At 42.3% G+C, this 15658-nt stretch overlaps 1 protein-coding gene across 7 annotated transcripts in view; it reads left to right on the forward strand.

The window, feature by feature from the left end:
* The window catches only part of LOC149811826 (vacuolar protein sorting-associated protein 26A), a 142803-nt gene that overhangs the window by 47412 nt on the left and 79733 nt on the right, over window positions 1-15658 (forward strand). For all 7 annotated transcript variants that reach the window (XM_089993944.1, XM_089993940.1, XM_089993943.1 and 4 more), the window contains 2 exons: window positions 1294-1405; window positions 1641-1707. In XM_089993944.1, the coding sequence (XP_089850070.1) occupies window positions 1294-1405; window positions 1641-1707 (179 nt within the window). The remainder of the gene's footprint in view (window positions 1-1293; window positions 1406-1640; window positions 1708-15658) is intronic.

Here is a 15658-nt window from a genome sequence, read left to right on the forward strand (position 1 = left end):
CTTAGATACTTTCTGGGCATAGAAGTGGCCAGGGGCAGTGAGGGTGTGGTTTTGTCACAACGGAAATATGTTCTTGATTTACTAAAAGAGACAAGAATGTTGGGAGCTAAACCAACAAATATTCCCAGGATAAGAAAGTTCATTTGTTGGATGAAGGGTCAAAACCTGTTGATAGCAAGAGCTATCACACATTGGTAGGAAAGTTACTATATGTGACAATGACTAGACCTGATATTGCTCCGGTTGTACGCAAGGTTAGCCAATTCATGGACAAACCGACTGAGGTACACTGGAATGCTATAATGATGATACTTAGGTACTTAAAATCCTCTCCTGGAAAAGGGCAGTTATTCAAGGAGGCACTCTGGAGTCTGTAGAGGATATGAAATCTACCACAGGATTCTGTGTATTTGTGGGAGGTAACTTAATCTCCTGGAGAAGCAACAAGCAAACTGTGATTGCTAGGTCAAGTGCTGAATCAGAATATAGAGCTATGACCCAAACAACAACTGAATTAATGTGGGTTCGAACAGAGCTGACTGATCTTCAAGTGAAGGTTTTATCTCCTATGGTGATGATGTGTGATAACAAGGCAACCACATATATAGCCAATAATCCGGTATTTCATGAGAGGACAAAACATATTAAAGTTGACTCTCACTATATACGAGATATGGTTCAAGCTGGACATATCTCTACCAAGCATGTAATCTCTGAGGATCAAGTTGCAGATATTTTTACAAAGCCTCTTGCTAGGCCCAGTTTCTCAAAATGTTGCGGCAAGCTGAGCATGATTGATATCCATGCCCCTCCAGCTTGAGGGGGAGTGTTAAGATAAGTCGACTAATTAGAGTTTTATCCATGCTTAAGGTTGTTTCTTATATTTTATAAATAATAAGGGATCTAACTATAATTTTATTCTTTTGGCTAATCTCTACTTAAACAGGAGATTAGATCTAATTCTATAATAGAACTACTCTTCCTCTCTCACAGTCCTCTACTGTACCAATCTACATCATCTTTAACAGGATTTGATACTCTGAACTTGTCTTGAATCTGTGCTGTTGTTTCTAGTTGAGTCCTATCTTGGGACTTGGCAAGACTTAGCCACGATGATCCAAACTCCAAAGTTTACTGGTTCACAGGAAATCAGGGTGGCGATTGTGTTAGCCAAGTCTTCAATTTTTGTCCTTTCAACATTCTCAATGCTGGCTTGACTTTCTCACAAATGGGGTGATTCTTTAGCTTGATATTCCTTCGATTAACTAAAGTGTGTTTCTTTTTCATGTGCAGTGCGAGAACTGGATGTGCCTGGTGAAATTTATGAAAAGAAAACTTACCAATTTGAGTTCTCCACAGTTGAAATGCCATATGAGTCCTATAATGGTGTAAACGTGAGACTTAGGTATGTTTGACTCTCACCTTATGACAAGCTGATGCATCAAAGGTACATATGCTATTGGTACATGGTGTGGTCCTGCAAATTAAATATGCTATTACATGTGATCACACTCAAATCAGAGAATAACCACTGCACATTTATGGATTTCTTTTTGATGTTTCACTATATCTCCAATGCAGTTCTTGATACCAGTGTGTGAAATTATTCACTTTGACAAGCATATATTTCAAATTTGCAGGTATATTCTGAAAGTGACTATCAGTCGTAACTATGTCAGTAATATTGTGGAGTACCAGGATTTTTGGGTAATCCATCTTTCTCTTGTTCTATTTAATTTTATTGGGAATATAAAAGTAATCTGCATAACTGAATTTGCAACTTAAGATTTCTCTATCCTGTGACGATTTCATAGCTTCATATGGGAATAAACATGGAAGAAATTTAGTTATTGTCCTTATGCATTTCATGCCTGTAATTTGCCAGCAATATAGTAAGCTTGTTTGCTGATGCAAACACACTAACCTCCATCAAGAGTACGAGGATTATGCTGATGGAGATTTTTATATCGAAGTACCAAGTGAGAACTGAGTGATTAGCCTTCAGTTCTTAGAACAATTGGTTCATATCCATATGATGTTTGTGTCACGAAATGACATGGATCCCAACACACTCCTTAAGGTCTCCAAAAACATATAACATTTGGATAAAAACGTAAGAGCTAAAAGGTTCCATAAAAAAGTGAATGAACAATTTTATTCATAATGAACATTAAGAATACAAAAAGAAAATTACATTGAATAACTCTAGTCATAATGGACCCTAGAGATACAAAAAGAAAATTTGCATAAGTTCCTCACTACATAACTCTGAAAACACATATAAAATACCTAATACTACCCATCACTTTCTCAACCGTTAGACATTGACACACACCTCCATATTTATAGAATAAAAAGAGAGAAGTAGAGAAGATAAGAAGTTAAGAGAGGAGGGAGTGAAACACTTCTCTTATTAACAAATGAGAGAGCGCCCAACGGCTAGAATTCTAGTTGTTGGGAGCAAGTTAAAGCTAGTTTGACTTTGACTCCCAACATATATTGTAAAACCTCAAAATAAAAAATAAAAAATAAAATTGTTGGACCCGGGTCGGATCCAGATTTGGACCCGACCCAGATTCAAAAGGAGAGGCGGTCGGGCAAAGCCTCACCACCTCCCTCGGGTCTTCTATAGACAGCTTTCAAATACGAACCCCCCCTCACCGTCTCTCTCGGCACCTCCCCCCGATGCTCCCCCTCTCACTCTCTCTCCTCGTCGCTTTCCTTGACCCGCCGTCGTCGGCAAGCATAGCCACCGGTGACAGCACCGCCGGAGCCCACCCTCACCGACGACAGTCTCCCCTTCTCGTTGTTCCTTCCCTCTCCCTGCTGCGATCTCTCGGCTCATCGAAGGACCCTGGCGCCGGCAGCCTGCTTGAGCCTCCCCTCTGCGACCTCGCCGACGACGCTCGCATGCCGACGACCCTTCCTCAAGCGACCCCCTCCAGGTATGCGTCGCTTCTTCCCCCCCTTCTCCTTTTTTCTTTCCTTTTGCTGGCAGGGAGCCACTCCTTGTGTCAGCGTGATTTTTCGACAAGGGCGGAGCCCTGCCTCTTGTTTTCCCGGTAGGGGGCGAGCCCCCCTGCATTCTTTTTGTCTTCCTGCAGGGGGCTTCACCCCCCTGCCCTCTTGTGTTTTTTGGCAGGGGGCGAGGCGCCCCCTGTTTTTGTTATTTTCGGTAGGGGGCTTTGCCTCCCTGCTGCATGTTTTCTCGGCAGGGGGCGAGGCCCCTGCCTTCCTGTGTTTCTTGGCAGGGGGCGAAGCCCCCCTGCCTTGTGTTTATCGGCAGGGGGCGAGGCCCCTGCCTTCCTGTGTTTATCGGCAGGGGGCGAGACCCCTGCCTTCCTGTGTTTCCTGGCAGGGGGCGAAGCTCCCCCTGCTCTCATGTGTTTTGCCGGCAGGGGGCGAGGCTCCCCCTGCCTCCTTTGGTTTCCCAACAGGGGGTGAAGCCTCCCCTGCCTTCTTCCTGATTCCGGGCTGGGGAGGGGGAAGCTCCCCCTGCATCTCATTTGTTTTTTGGCAGGCGGCTTCGTCCCCCTGCCTTCATCTTGTTGCCAGCAGGGTCATAACCCCTGCCTTTCTCGTTTTCAGCACGGGGGGCTGCGCCCCCTGTCCTGTTTCCTGTTGAGGCAGGTTCGGCAGGGAGCCTCTACTCCCTCCCCTGCCTTTTCTGTTTTGGCAGACTCCCTGCTCCCTGCCTCTGTGGTTTTTTGTAGGCAAGAGTGAGGCCCCTGCCTCCTGCACCCTTGCAGGCAGGGTGCAGTGCCTCTGCCCCTACCTTTGCATCTCTGATGTCTGGGAGCAAGGCTCCCTGCCTCTGCTACCGTTTGTCGCCCGCATCCTGCTGCATTGTGGCCTCTCTGTTTCTCGCTGACAGCAGGGGCTCGCAACCCCTGCCCCTACTTTTTGTGCTTATAGCAGGTGCGCAAGGGCACGATGCCCCTGCCTCTGCTTCCCTTACGTCAGGACAACGACAGTACCCCTGACCTTCTATTTTTGGTGTTAGCTTGCTAAGATCGTCACTTTTGCAGCTCGTGCGATGGATCCCGTTCGCGCTCCGCGACCCGAGCCGTCCATCGCTTACACCCGCAGACGTCGACAAGCTTGCAACTCCCAAAGGTAGGGAAAGATTACATGGAAGACTTGTACAATTGAATTAAGTTCAATTAACTAGAAAGGATCTTTAAATAAATATATATAGAAATATATATATTTATACGAGTACGCATTTAACCCAGTGACACGGTTTCGCGATCCTTGTCCTTTACTTTGCCGTCGCGCATTGCGCAAAGGTTTTGCGTTACACTCCTGTTTATAGTCTTTACTTTGCCGTCGCGTATTGCGCAAAGGTTTTGCATTGCACTCCTGCTTTCAGTCTTTACTTTGCCATCGCGCATTGCGCAAAGGTTTTGCGTTGCACTCCTACTTACAGTCTTTACTTTGTTGTTGCACATTGCTCAAAGGTTTTGCCTTGCACTCTTGCTTACAGTCTTTACCTTGCCGTCGCGCTTTGCGCCCAGGCTCTTGCTTTTGCATGTGTGTTGTTACTGCCTTGCTATTGCATATGACGCTCAGGTTCTCGCTCATTGCATACGCTTTTGAGACATCTTCGTGGAGGATGCAAGAGACATCTACCACTCTCCCTCTTGCGATAAGAGTTCAGTCGAGAGCGAGCGATACATCCTCGTCTAAGGAGATGGATACCTCACAAGGATCCTGGCTCTTCGTGTACGCAGTCCTGCAGAGTCGACTTGAGATTTTAGGGAGCTGCGCAAAAGCATCAAAGACTGCCTAAATCGAAACATTTGGAAGGAGGTGATTGGCTGGTTCTGTTGAGAAACCCGTATCTCGTCTATCGAGGCCGGTATCGAGTCATGCGAGACATGTAGATACCCCGATAGCGGATGAGATTCGAGATAATCACATGCCAAATGTTGGCGCAAGCTGCTGACTCTTTCAAAAGACAAAGAATGTCAAAGTATAGTTTGAGAACATTACATCTTTGTGAAACACTTCTGATGAAGCTCTTATTGAGGAGGTATACCCGTTTCATCCTAGAGTACTTGTAGTCGTGCACTACACGCTAGTACTGCGATGATCGGATGAGACGGTCGTGCGACCTCGAACAATGCTAAATGCACAATGTTGTAATTAAATAAAATGATACTATTTGCCTTTACAAGCAAGATGCTCGAGTGGTTTAAAGACTACAACATAGAATAGGTCGTTAGTTAAGCAACCCCTAACGCACCCATTCGCTTCTTGTTGTCTGTCAAGGGAGAGGACAAAGCGGTACAAAACTCCAATGGATAGGTTGTTAACAACCACCCCACGAGTAATGATCCGGCCTCCTCAGTCATTGGAGTTAGGGGAAAGGGTCTACAATAGTTAGCTCAACACTTCTGCAGAAGTTGGATGCATCCGTGACACTGCTTACCTGCTTTTGGGGAATCCTCTCTCGGCTAAAGCCGTCCCTTTAGGAGCGGACTCAACTAGCTATTCGGGTTATTGAAAATATATAAAATAACAAACGCTCAAACTAGTCTCAGTTGTTTCTACGTTTTGCCTGCACGTACCCGCAGGCCAGTAATATCGAAATATAAAGTCTGTTCACACTGGTTGATTGCTCGCTTGCTCGATAGTTCAATATGCTACTCGTTGAGCTATGCATGCCTGTCAAGGCGTTACTCTATTTGGTTAAACTGCTTACGTAGTTCTTTGCTGAGTAATAACTAGCTTCTCATACTAGTTAAGTGCTTATAATAATAGCATTATGCCAGTTGCTACATATTAGCATGTGACTTGCTTTACCCCTTGGTCGAACCAAAGTTACCAGAAGCGCCTAGCTAAAAGGGGAAGCGCGCTTCGGAAGCGCGAAACGTCGCGCTTCCGAAGCGTGGGGGGGAAGTGTCCTCCTTTTTTGGGAAGCGCGCTTCTCTTTAATGGGGGACGCACTTCCCTTTAATGGGAAGTGCGCTTCCCATCACGCTTCCCCCTCGCTTCCCCCTCGCTTTGCCTGTTTTTTTCAAATTTTTTGTATTTTTTATTTTTATTTTTTTCGCTTCCGAGACGCTTCCTAGGTCGCTTCCGAGACGTTTCCTAGGTCGCTTCCGAGACACTTCCCGAATCGCTCCTAAGTGGTCCCACGCTTCCCCGCTTCCTCAAATTTTGAAAGTGCCTCGCTTCCCGCTCCCGCTTCCCGTATCGCTTCCCGCTCCCGCTTCCTCAACTAGCAACCATGGGTCGAACTGCTTGGTGCTTGTTGTAACGTAGCACTTGTTGGTTTGCATCTCTTATGATTGATGTGATTGCATACAACTCGTAATCTACGAACTGGTGACAACTAGGATTGATGTGGCCCCTTGTCTTATAAGCTACTTACATATTGTGATATAACCGCTGCCGTATGATTGCTTATCATGTATAGCTTATGAATGGCTTGCGATACAATGGTTTATGCCTTACGATTAATTTAATTACTTGCTGATGGACTGAGTCATTTGATGGTAATTGTATGTATCGCGAGAATTGCTATGAGCGTTTGTCTTATTCGGTTATTTTGTTTGGCTGTCGGATAGAGTTAGTTACTCTTCACCTATAGAATCAGCTGGATTGCCATATCTGCGTGTTCTCATGTGTCGTTTACGCATGCTTTAAGGTCCTATTTGAGGATTGAATGTTCCTTGTGGCAATAACACGATGCATAGTATTATATGTTTCTATGTGATGTGATTGATATGCCACGTGATAAGAAATATTGGAAGTATGCGATAATATGTTCATGGTTCATGGAACCTTATTGGAGGAATGAGTGATCTTGTGTTTTGTTTACCATGTGAAGTGATATGATGCATATTACTGATATACATGCTTGTGCCCATATTGTGGCTACTGACTCCAAGAGCGGTCAATTGTTCGGGGCAGTCCATTGTATTGATGCATGTATCACCGAGTGTGACATCTATTAAGGACCTGATCTCCAAGGGATTATCTGCGAAGGCGTGTATGATCAAGACCAGGTAACCAACTAAAGTGGTAGATTCTCTGTGAGGATGTACACTGTCCACGAACAGGTAGCCGCAAAAATGGTGAACTCCTGTGAGGAAGTGTATGGTCCAAGATCAGGTATACCATCTAGGGCAGAATTCCTTGTGAGGTTATACATTTCCCAGACCAGGTGATCCGACATTGATCTTGTTGATTGTAATAGTGGCTATCGACCCTGAGAGTGGTCATTTGTGTTGATGCGTGTATCGCAATGATTTTTCATCTTGCTATGTTTTGACAGTTGCGTTGCTTACTTGCTTTGAACTGCTTACTCGCTTGCACCACTTACTTGCTTGCACTGCTTACTCTGTTGCACTGCTTACCTGTTTAACTGCATATCTGCTTTAAACTGCTTAGCATACTGAATTAAATGTACTTAATTCAGTTTCTAGTAGTCTCTCTTGTGCACCTACTAGTTTTTCGCGAAACTAACCCATTCTATGGGTACATGTGATGTTTAGGTACACCATGGGCGAAGGCGCGATGACAAGATGACTTCAAGACTTCTTCCTGCACTTAGCTTGCGTCCTGGACGTTTTGGGTTTGTAACGGATTTTCCTTGGGATATCCGAATTTTTGAGTTTTAGTTATTTTAGCTAACGTGCCAAAAGTTGTCAGCTTGCTTGTTTTCTGAAAAGTTCGCAAAAGAATAGTCTTTCGCTGATTCTATAAACAAACTCTAGAGGAAATAGATTTTTTCAAGTCTTTTGCCTGTTTTCTGAAAAGTTCGTAAGTTTGAAATTTTGGGGCATTACATATATATTATATATATACTTATAATATATATAATATATATTAAACAATATATATATATATACATATATACATATACTTATAAAGTATTACATTAATCTTAACACCCCCTTTCAAGCTTACATTGTCTCTATCCCGGACTGAGCCTTCGGAATGAGGCATGTTCAGTGCAGAGCTCTGCTGAGTGGTAAACACATCGAGTGTAGCAACACACAATATGCATTGGCTTGATCGGTGACGCGCGGTGATAGCGCCACACGCGATAAGCAACGATATTGGCGTTAGTGCACTTTTGGGTGGTGGCTCAAACGTAGAGCGTTGGTTGAATTTGCAGTGCCAGCGGATCAGAGGATGTTGCCTTTGGAGATTTTGTTATGGACCTCTCGACTTGGAGTTTTCCACGTGTAGCGGTTGGACGCACGGGGGTGCGTGTGGGTTAGGGCTAATTCCCCCAGGAATCACCTTAGGTGATTCCAACCGAGTATGGTGACCCAGGGCTAGGCGAGTGAATGCCTAGGCACCGACAAATGATCTGGGTGGTGCTCTTTGCTATGGTGTTCAATCATCAACTGGTCTTCGGACTGGGGGCCGTAAGGTCTTGTCCCTTCAGTGGCGGGGTTTTGCTATGTCGTGCGCATGGGGCCGCAAGACACTTCATGGCACGCAAGGCTAAGGCAAAGTTTGTGCCTCTTCCAAAAATGATAGCTGGTATGGGACGACTATGCACTAAGCGGCATGGACTATATGGAATGCACACTTGAAGATGCGCTTGATCAGCTTCCGCTAGGCAGCTGCTTACGAGGTGGTGCGCAGGGCCAATGAAAATGATTCAGCACATAGAAAAGTGTTGTGGCGTGGCCTTTGGCCGTTGGGCTGTTGAGATTGTGTAGTCCCACGCGTTGCGGGTTTGCGAAAAATTCTATTTTCGTGACAGTCTCACTGTAAGTTTGTAAATACAAGCAAAGAACACACGATGGTGTGAACAAATATATCTTGTATACGTATAATGACACTTAGATAAGAGGCATAAAAAGGAGAAGACACTCGAGGTAGGAGAACTTGTAATAGAAACACACTAATGTCACCAAAAGAAATATCATTTTTAATAATCTTTTGAAACACCGTGATTTCAAACAATAGATTGCCATCATAGATAAACAAAGTTATAAGCATCCATGATAACAATAATGGCCATACAACAAATAAGTGATACAACACACTCACAAATCAAGAGATCAAACAACCGTCAATTAGAGCCAAACTATAAGTTGACAATCTAAATTGACATAAAACGAGGTGCACACAACTTACCCCAACAAACATCTCTGAACAAATAACAAGGCCAAGAGAAATGATGCATCATATAAAATTCTGTGATGGACAATCCAAATATCATAAAAGGCAATACATACTCACATAATTCAATTTCCAAACAAGTGAGTTCATATCAAATATTTGATTTGAAAAACAAATTTCAAATCAAATCCAATAAAGTTAGGTAAAAACCTTAGCATAAAACTTTATGCAATCATATGCATAAAAATATTTCAATTGATGCAAATATATGCAATACATGATGTCTTATGACAATTTTCACAAACTTGAACGAGTCATGCCCAATATAGGCACTCCACATAGAGAAAAAATCATAAATCTACCAATGAGAAACAACTGCACTAAGTGTATCTCATACAAAAGGTCGGTAAGTCTACTATGTGACAATTGAAAGCAGACATGTAGAAATTCATAAAGATCTACATATAGAAATAATATACATAATCATCTCTAATCATAAACCCACATATGTCATACAAGAAATTTTATCATAATGCAACAAATATGAAATTTCTAAGAAGCATGATATAAAATATCAAAGCATAAGAGAGAAACCATTAGGAGTTGCAAGATTGCACAAGTATCCGAATCAATAAATCACCAATGGATAAAAATACATAAAGCCACTTAGGACTAAATGATAAGTATAAAAAAAATGTTTCAATAATGCTCAAGAGGAAGCACAAAAATTCACTAAGAGAAGAATACAATCCACAATAGAGAAATACATTTAATATTTTTAAAATATGCATTCAAGTAAATGATAACAAACCATGCTTAATACTCATAAAAATTACTTGAGGCCAGTGTTGTTAAAAGCGTTGAGGCGTAGCGAGGCGCTCCACCAAAATCTGAGGCGAGGCGTAAGCCTCGAGGCGCAAAGCGTAAGCCTCAAAAAAATTTTTTTTTTAAACTTAAAAAAAACTATAAAAATGATCTAAAATTATAAATAAATAAGAAATGCTTTATTGATGAAGCGCCAACCAACACGAAATAAAAAATCTCAAATAAATACGAAAAAAATATGAGATTAACATGTAAAAGTAGCATTAATGCAACAACTTGATCTATATAAGTATCTAATTGCATAAATATGAGCATTCATTCAATAAAAAACTAACATTAACAACAAAAACTGATTGAAATAACCATACAACTGCTCCTTTATGTCCAACTTTTATCTTCAAGAGAAGTTGCGATGAAGTGACCACCAACATGACAAGGGATACAAGTTCCATAAGAGCCTTTTCAGTTCCTTTCTTTTCAAAGCAGATTGATATTCGCCACCATGAAAAGCAAATGATGCTTTCCAAAAGAATAATAAAATATGCAAATTTAGCAGCAAGAAATTAATTTCTGGATTGTATTTTGCACAAGATGTCCAGGCTCTCTCTCTCTCTCTCATATGCCTCAAGTAAGCAAGCATTATTGACGAAAAACCAAATCAATGCATGCTTAAACAATTCAGGACATCGCATATTTGATTGCACACCAAGAAATCATCATCGCTACAGTTATATGGACAAAAAAGGAAAACAAGGGACCGCAGTCATATGGACAAAAAATGGCTACAATTATTAATAAAAATCTATTTCATATGGACAAATCAAACTATTTGCTGCAGTCAGGGCTGGGCTAGGACTGGGCTGCGCTACAAAAATGGATAAAAATCTATTTCATATGGAATCAGGGTTGGGGTAAGACTGGGCTTTTAAAAAAAAAAAATTTAACTGTTTCGTGAGGCAGGACTGGGCTACAACCCAGTTCTGCCCCCCCTAGCTACGCCCCTGGTTAATAAAAAAAAATGAAAAAGCCATACCTGAAGGAAAACGATGATCGGCGACGGGTGGTGGCCGGCGGCGAGTGGTGGCCGGCGACAGCAGTGGCGGCGGCGAGTGGTCGCACGGCGAGTGGTCGCACGACGAGTGGTCACACTGCGAGTGATCCCTTCTCAGCAGAGGCGGTGATCGGCGAGTGGTGGTCGGCGGCGAGTGGTGGCCGGCGGCGGGTGGTGGCCGGCGGCGAGCAGTGGCCGGCGGCGAGCAGTGGCGGTGGACGAAAGGGGACGGAGTGGAGAGAGAAGGGGCGAAGGGCTTTCCCTCGCCCCGAAGCGCCTGTGTCTTTTTTAAAGACACAGGTTCTCGATCTTTCGAGAATACGGGCCCGGATCCGGGTCGAACTCGGGTCCGGGCCATCCGATGTTTAATGCGCGCCTCACTTTGAGGCTGAGGCGTGCCTCGCCTCAAGGCGTACGGCTCAAGGCGCATGAGGCGTATGCCTTGAGGTTGTTGCGCTTTTTACGTGCGCCTCAAGGCGAAAGTGCCTCGCCTCGAGGCGAGGCGCGCTTTTTGAGCCTTGAGGCGCGCTTTTAACAACACTGCTTGAGGCATATACCAAGAGATTTCACAAGTCATTAATTTGAAAGTAATCTTACTTAATATGTTGTATAATGATAGAGCCATATCACTCACACGTACATAAAATAACACATTCATATGATGATAGAAAGACCTCTATGAGAGCATAATATCTTGGTCTCATAATTAAAAAATAACTTAAAGAAACATCACAATATATTAACAATCCCAAGATAGTTTGTGTATACATATACATTAAGGAACATTTAAACATGAAATTCAATATTTTGCAAAACATGAACACATATAGGGTTTTAAAAATCTAATATCTTTGCAACAATATATATTTTTACTATATATTCATAATTCAAAAACATATATTTCATATATCAAAAGATAACAATCTTTACCTATTCTAATTTTAAAAGAAAAACATGTAATATTAACATAACCCATTTAGAAAAACCACCTACCATACATATAAAGGTAGAAAGACAAAGATACATACCAGAATGTGAAATCCTTGAATCCATACCATTAATAAATACAAATCTTTTTCAAGACTATGATGACTTGCTCTGATACCATTCACGAAATGACATGGATCCCAATGCACTCCTTAATGGTCTCCAAGAACATAAAACATTTAGATAAAAACATAAGAGCTAAAAGGTTACATAAAAAAGTAAATGAGCAATTATATTCATAATGGACATTAAGAATACAAAAGAAAAATTATATTGAATAATTCTAGTCATAATAGACACTAGAGATACAAAAAGAAAAATTACATAAGTTCCTCACTACATAACTCTCAAAACACACATAAAATACCTAATACTATCCATCACTCTCTTAACCCTTACACATTCACACACACCCATATTTATAAAAGAAAAAAGAGAAGTTAAGAAAGGAGGGAGTGAAAGACTTCTCTCATTAACAAATGAGAGAGCTTCTAGCCGTTGGGAGCAAGTCAAAGCTAATTCGACTTTGACTCCCAACATATATTATATATATGTATAATATAATATATATTATTATAATATATATATATATATATATATATAAATATAAAATAATATTAAACCATATATATAAGTATACATTATAAAGTATTACATTAATCTTAACAGTTTGACCATTTGTGTGATATGTCATATTACTCCGGGTCATGATATTCATCACTGTGACAGCAAGTGTGCATACTCTTTAACTTTCTCTTATACAAGAGATAAATTTTTTTTTCTGGAAAAAATAGTCCCTGCCCTGTTCATCTTAGCTAGTCCCTGCTTTTCCGTTAATTCTTTCAAAATCTTCCTGGGGTTAGCCGTCGTGCCCCGTTGAGGGTAACGGTCTAAATCATAATCCTGCCCTTGAAGGACCATTTTGAAAAAGATCAATAAGACAGGATTGATTTTGCAAAAGATGGTTAAAACAGAGTTACCGGAAGCGCCTAGCTAAAAGGGGAAGCGCGCTTCCCCGAAGCGCGCTTCGGAAGCGCGAAACGTCGCGCTTCCGAAGCGTGGGGGGAAGCGTCCCCCTTTTTTGGGAAGCGCGTTTCCCTTTAATGGGGGACGCGTTTCCCTTTAATGGGGGACGCGCTTCCCTTTAATGGGAAGCGCGCTTCCCATCACGCTTCCCCCACGCTTCCCCCTCGCTTCCCCCACGCTTCCCCCTCGCTTCCCCTGTTTTTTTCAATTTTTTTGTATTTTTTATTTTTTATTTTTATTTTTTTCGCTTCCCCCTCGCTTCCGAGACGCTTCCTAGGTCGCTTCCGAGACGCTTCCTAGGTCGCTTCCGAGACACTTCCCGAATCGCTCCTAAGTGGTCCCACGCTTCCCCGCTTCCTAAAATTTTGAAAGTGCCTCGCTTCCCGCTCCCGCTTCCCGTATCGCTTCCCGCTCCCGCTTCCTCAACTGGCAACCATGGGTTAAAATGACCTTTGGAGATGTTTGCAGCTTGATGCTGCTGGCGAGTCACTGAAAATGGCCACCGGAGAGCACCGCATATGGCTCCCGGAGAATGTAGGGAGAGAGAGGGGATTACACACCTAGGGTTTGAGAGAAAAAAACTTCTACAGAGATTGGGAAAAGCTTCTTTTCTAATTCATAGCGTCATAATAGTATTTTTTTTTCAGCCATCTAACCATAGTCAGTTTTTGACCAGTGGTTAGTCTAACGGCCCTCTAACAGTGGTTTGCCGAATCACAGAAGCAGGGATTATTTTGCAAAAAGCCTGAGTTACAGGATTCTCGACTAGTGTATATTGTTCTTTTCTGTAAGATATTTGTATGTAATGCAGTGATTTATATATTTCAATATTACAAATGGAACTTGAAAGAATTTATTCTCAGCTTGATATGGATAGAAGTTTGGCCTGCATAATGCACAGTAATGTATGCTTTCTAATTTCTTGTGCATTGAAGCAGTTTAATTGCTGAAAAATATGCTTGCCTCAATACTACATACTTTGGAAAAGGTAGAAAGGGTGTAATTGATGCCAGATGGTCTTGGATTGCTAATGAATGCATATATATCTGATCATTTTCAGTCTAGATTGAAGATGCCAGATTACGAGGCTAACCATTTCATTCTAGAGTTTCTACAAGCATTATATATGGGTGGGAAGCACGCTTCAGAGCATGGACAACTTGCTTCTCAAACACAATGAGAAGCAACACATTTTCAAAGAAATTATACTTCTATTGTAAAGATTGGGAATCATGATTATTAGGAATTGACTCTTTTTTTTAGTTGTTTTGACCACTGGAATCTTAAAACATGCTTTTTTAAGAAGGGGAAAAATGCTAAAATAAAGAGTTAAAACTATGAACGGGTAAAATTGATTTAGGGTTTTACCTTTTGCAACCTTGTTCCCTTCTCCTTTGGGAATCCAATGACTTTCTGGTCAAACTCTACCGACGTAGTGAACACCAATGCTTCAACCGACATGATGACTAAGTACATTAGGGTTGGTCATGCACTCTTGTAATGAAAAATGGTACCCATCATCAAGGGGCTCTTTTTGTCATGTGAAAGTTAAAATAATGTTTTGTAGGACTATTGTTGGATATATTTTGAGCGCTCTACAACGATGTTATAAAAATATTGTATTGAATCATACGATACGATATACCCCCTTAATTGGAAAATGCAGTGTATCGGACTGTACCTTACCACTGTACCGTATCGTTACGATACATGCTGTATCGTAAGATACAGTTATTCACTTTTTCTGTTTAAAAATTTCAAGTAATTTATTTTGTATTCTTTTTCACTTTTAGTGATTACTTTTTACATAAATCAGACTTTAGTATAGTCGTATTCACTTATTTCATAAGCTATGTGAACTATGTAGCCGGGACACGCCAAAGAAATCGGCGTACCCGTGTCGACACAGGGGCGGTACCGGGTGCACTGCGGGTACGCCTCAGGTCGGATCCCGCATTATGCCGGGTCGGGTCCAACACCAACTCAACTTTTTTTTTTATGTCGGTGAAAGAAAGACATGGAGGAAGAAGAGGAAAGTCATGGTGGGCGATGCACTTGAGTCAGGTACAGGCGCGTGCACTGCCCCTGCACACCAGGTGCGACATGCCTTGGGTCGGGTCCGGACCTGAACTAGCCCAGTCCATCCCCCCCCCCCCCCCCCCCCTTTTGTTTCCCTTCCTATCTCTGCGCCATTGCTTGCTAGTGATAGAGGAAGGAGGAGGAGGATAAAGAGTGAAAAAGAGGGAAGGGATGGGGAAGGAGGAGGATCAAGAGAAAAAGAGAGAAGAGAGAAGAAGAAAATGAAAAAGGAGAGAAAGAGGGAAAGAAAGAAAGAAAATGAGGAGGCACTGAAAAGAGAGAGAGAGAGAGAGAGAGAGAGAGAGAGAGATTGGGGGGAGGGGAAGCATACCTGCCTCTTCTTCCTCATGGTCTTTGTCTTCCTCTTCTTTTGAGAGAGAAAGAGGTCAGGGAGGGGGGGGTGAAACAAAAGTTATCGGAAGCGCCTAGGTAAGTGGGGAAGCGCAGAACGTCGTGCTTCTGAAACGCGCGGGGAATCACCCTTTTTAAATGGGAAGCGCGCTTCCCATCACACTTCCCCCTCGCTTCCCCCATTTTTTCTATTTTTTTTCGCTTCCCCCTCGCTTCTTAGGTAGCTTCCGGTTCGCTTTCAAGACG

The sequence above is a fragment of the Nuphar pumila genome, chromosome 17, assembly GCF_984573655.1.
Source record: "Nuphar pumila chromosome 17, dmNupPumi1.hap1.1, whole genome shotgun sequence".
NCBI lineage: Eukaryota > Viridiplantae > Streptophyta > Magnoliopsida > Nymphaeales > Nymphaeaceae > Nuphar > Nuphar pumila.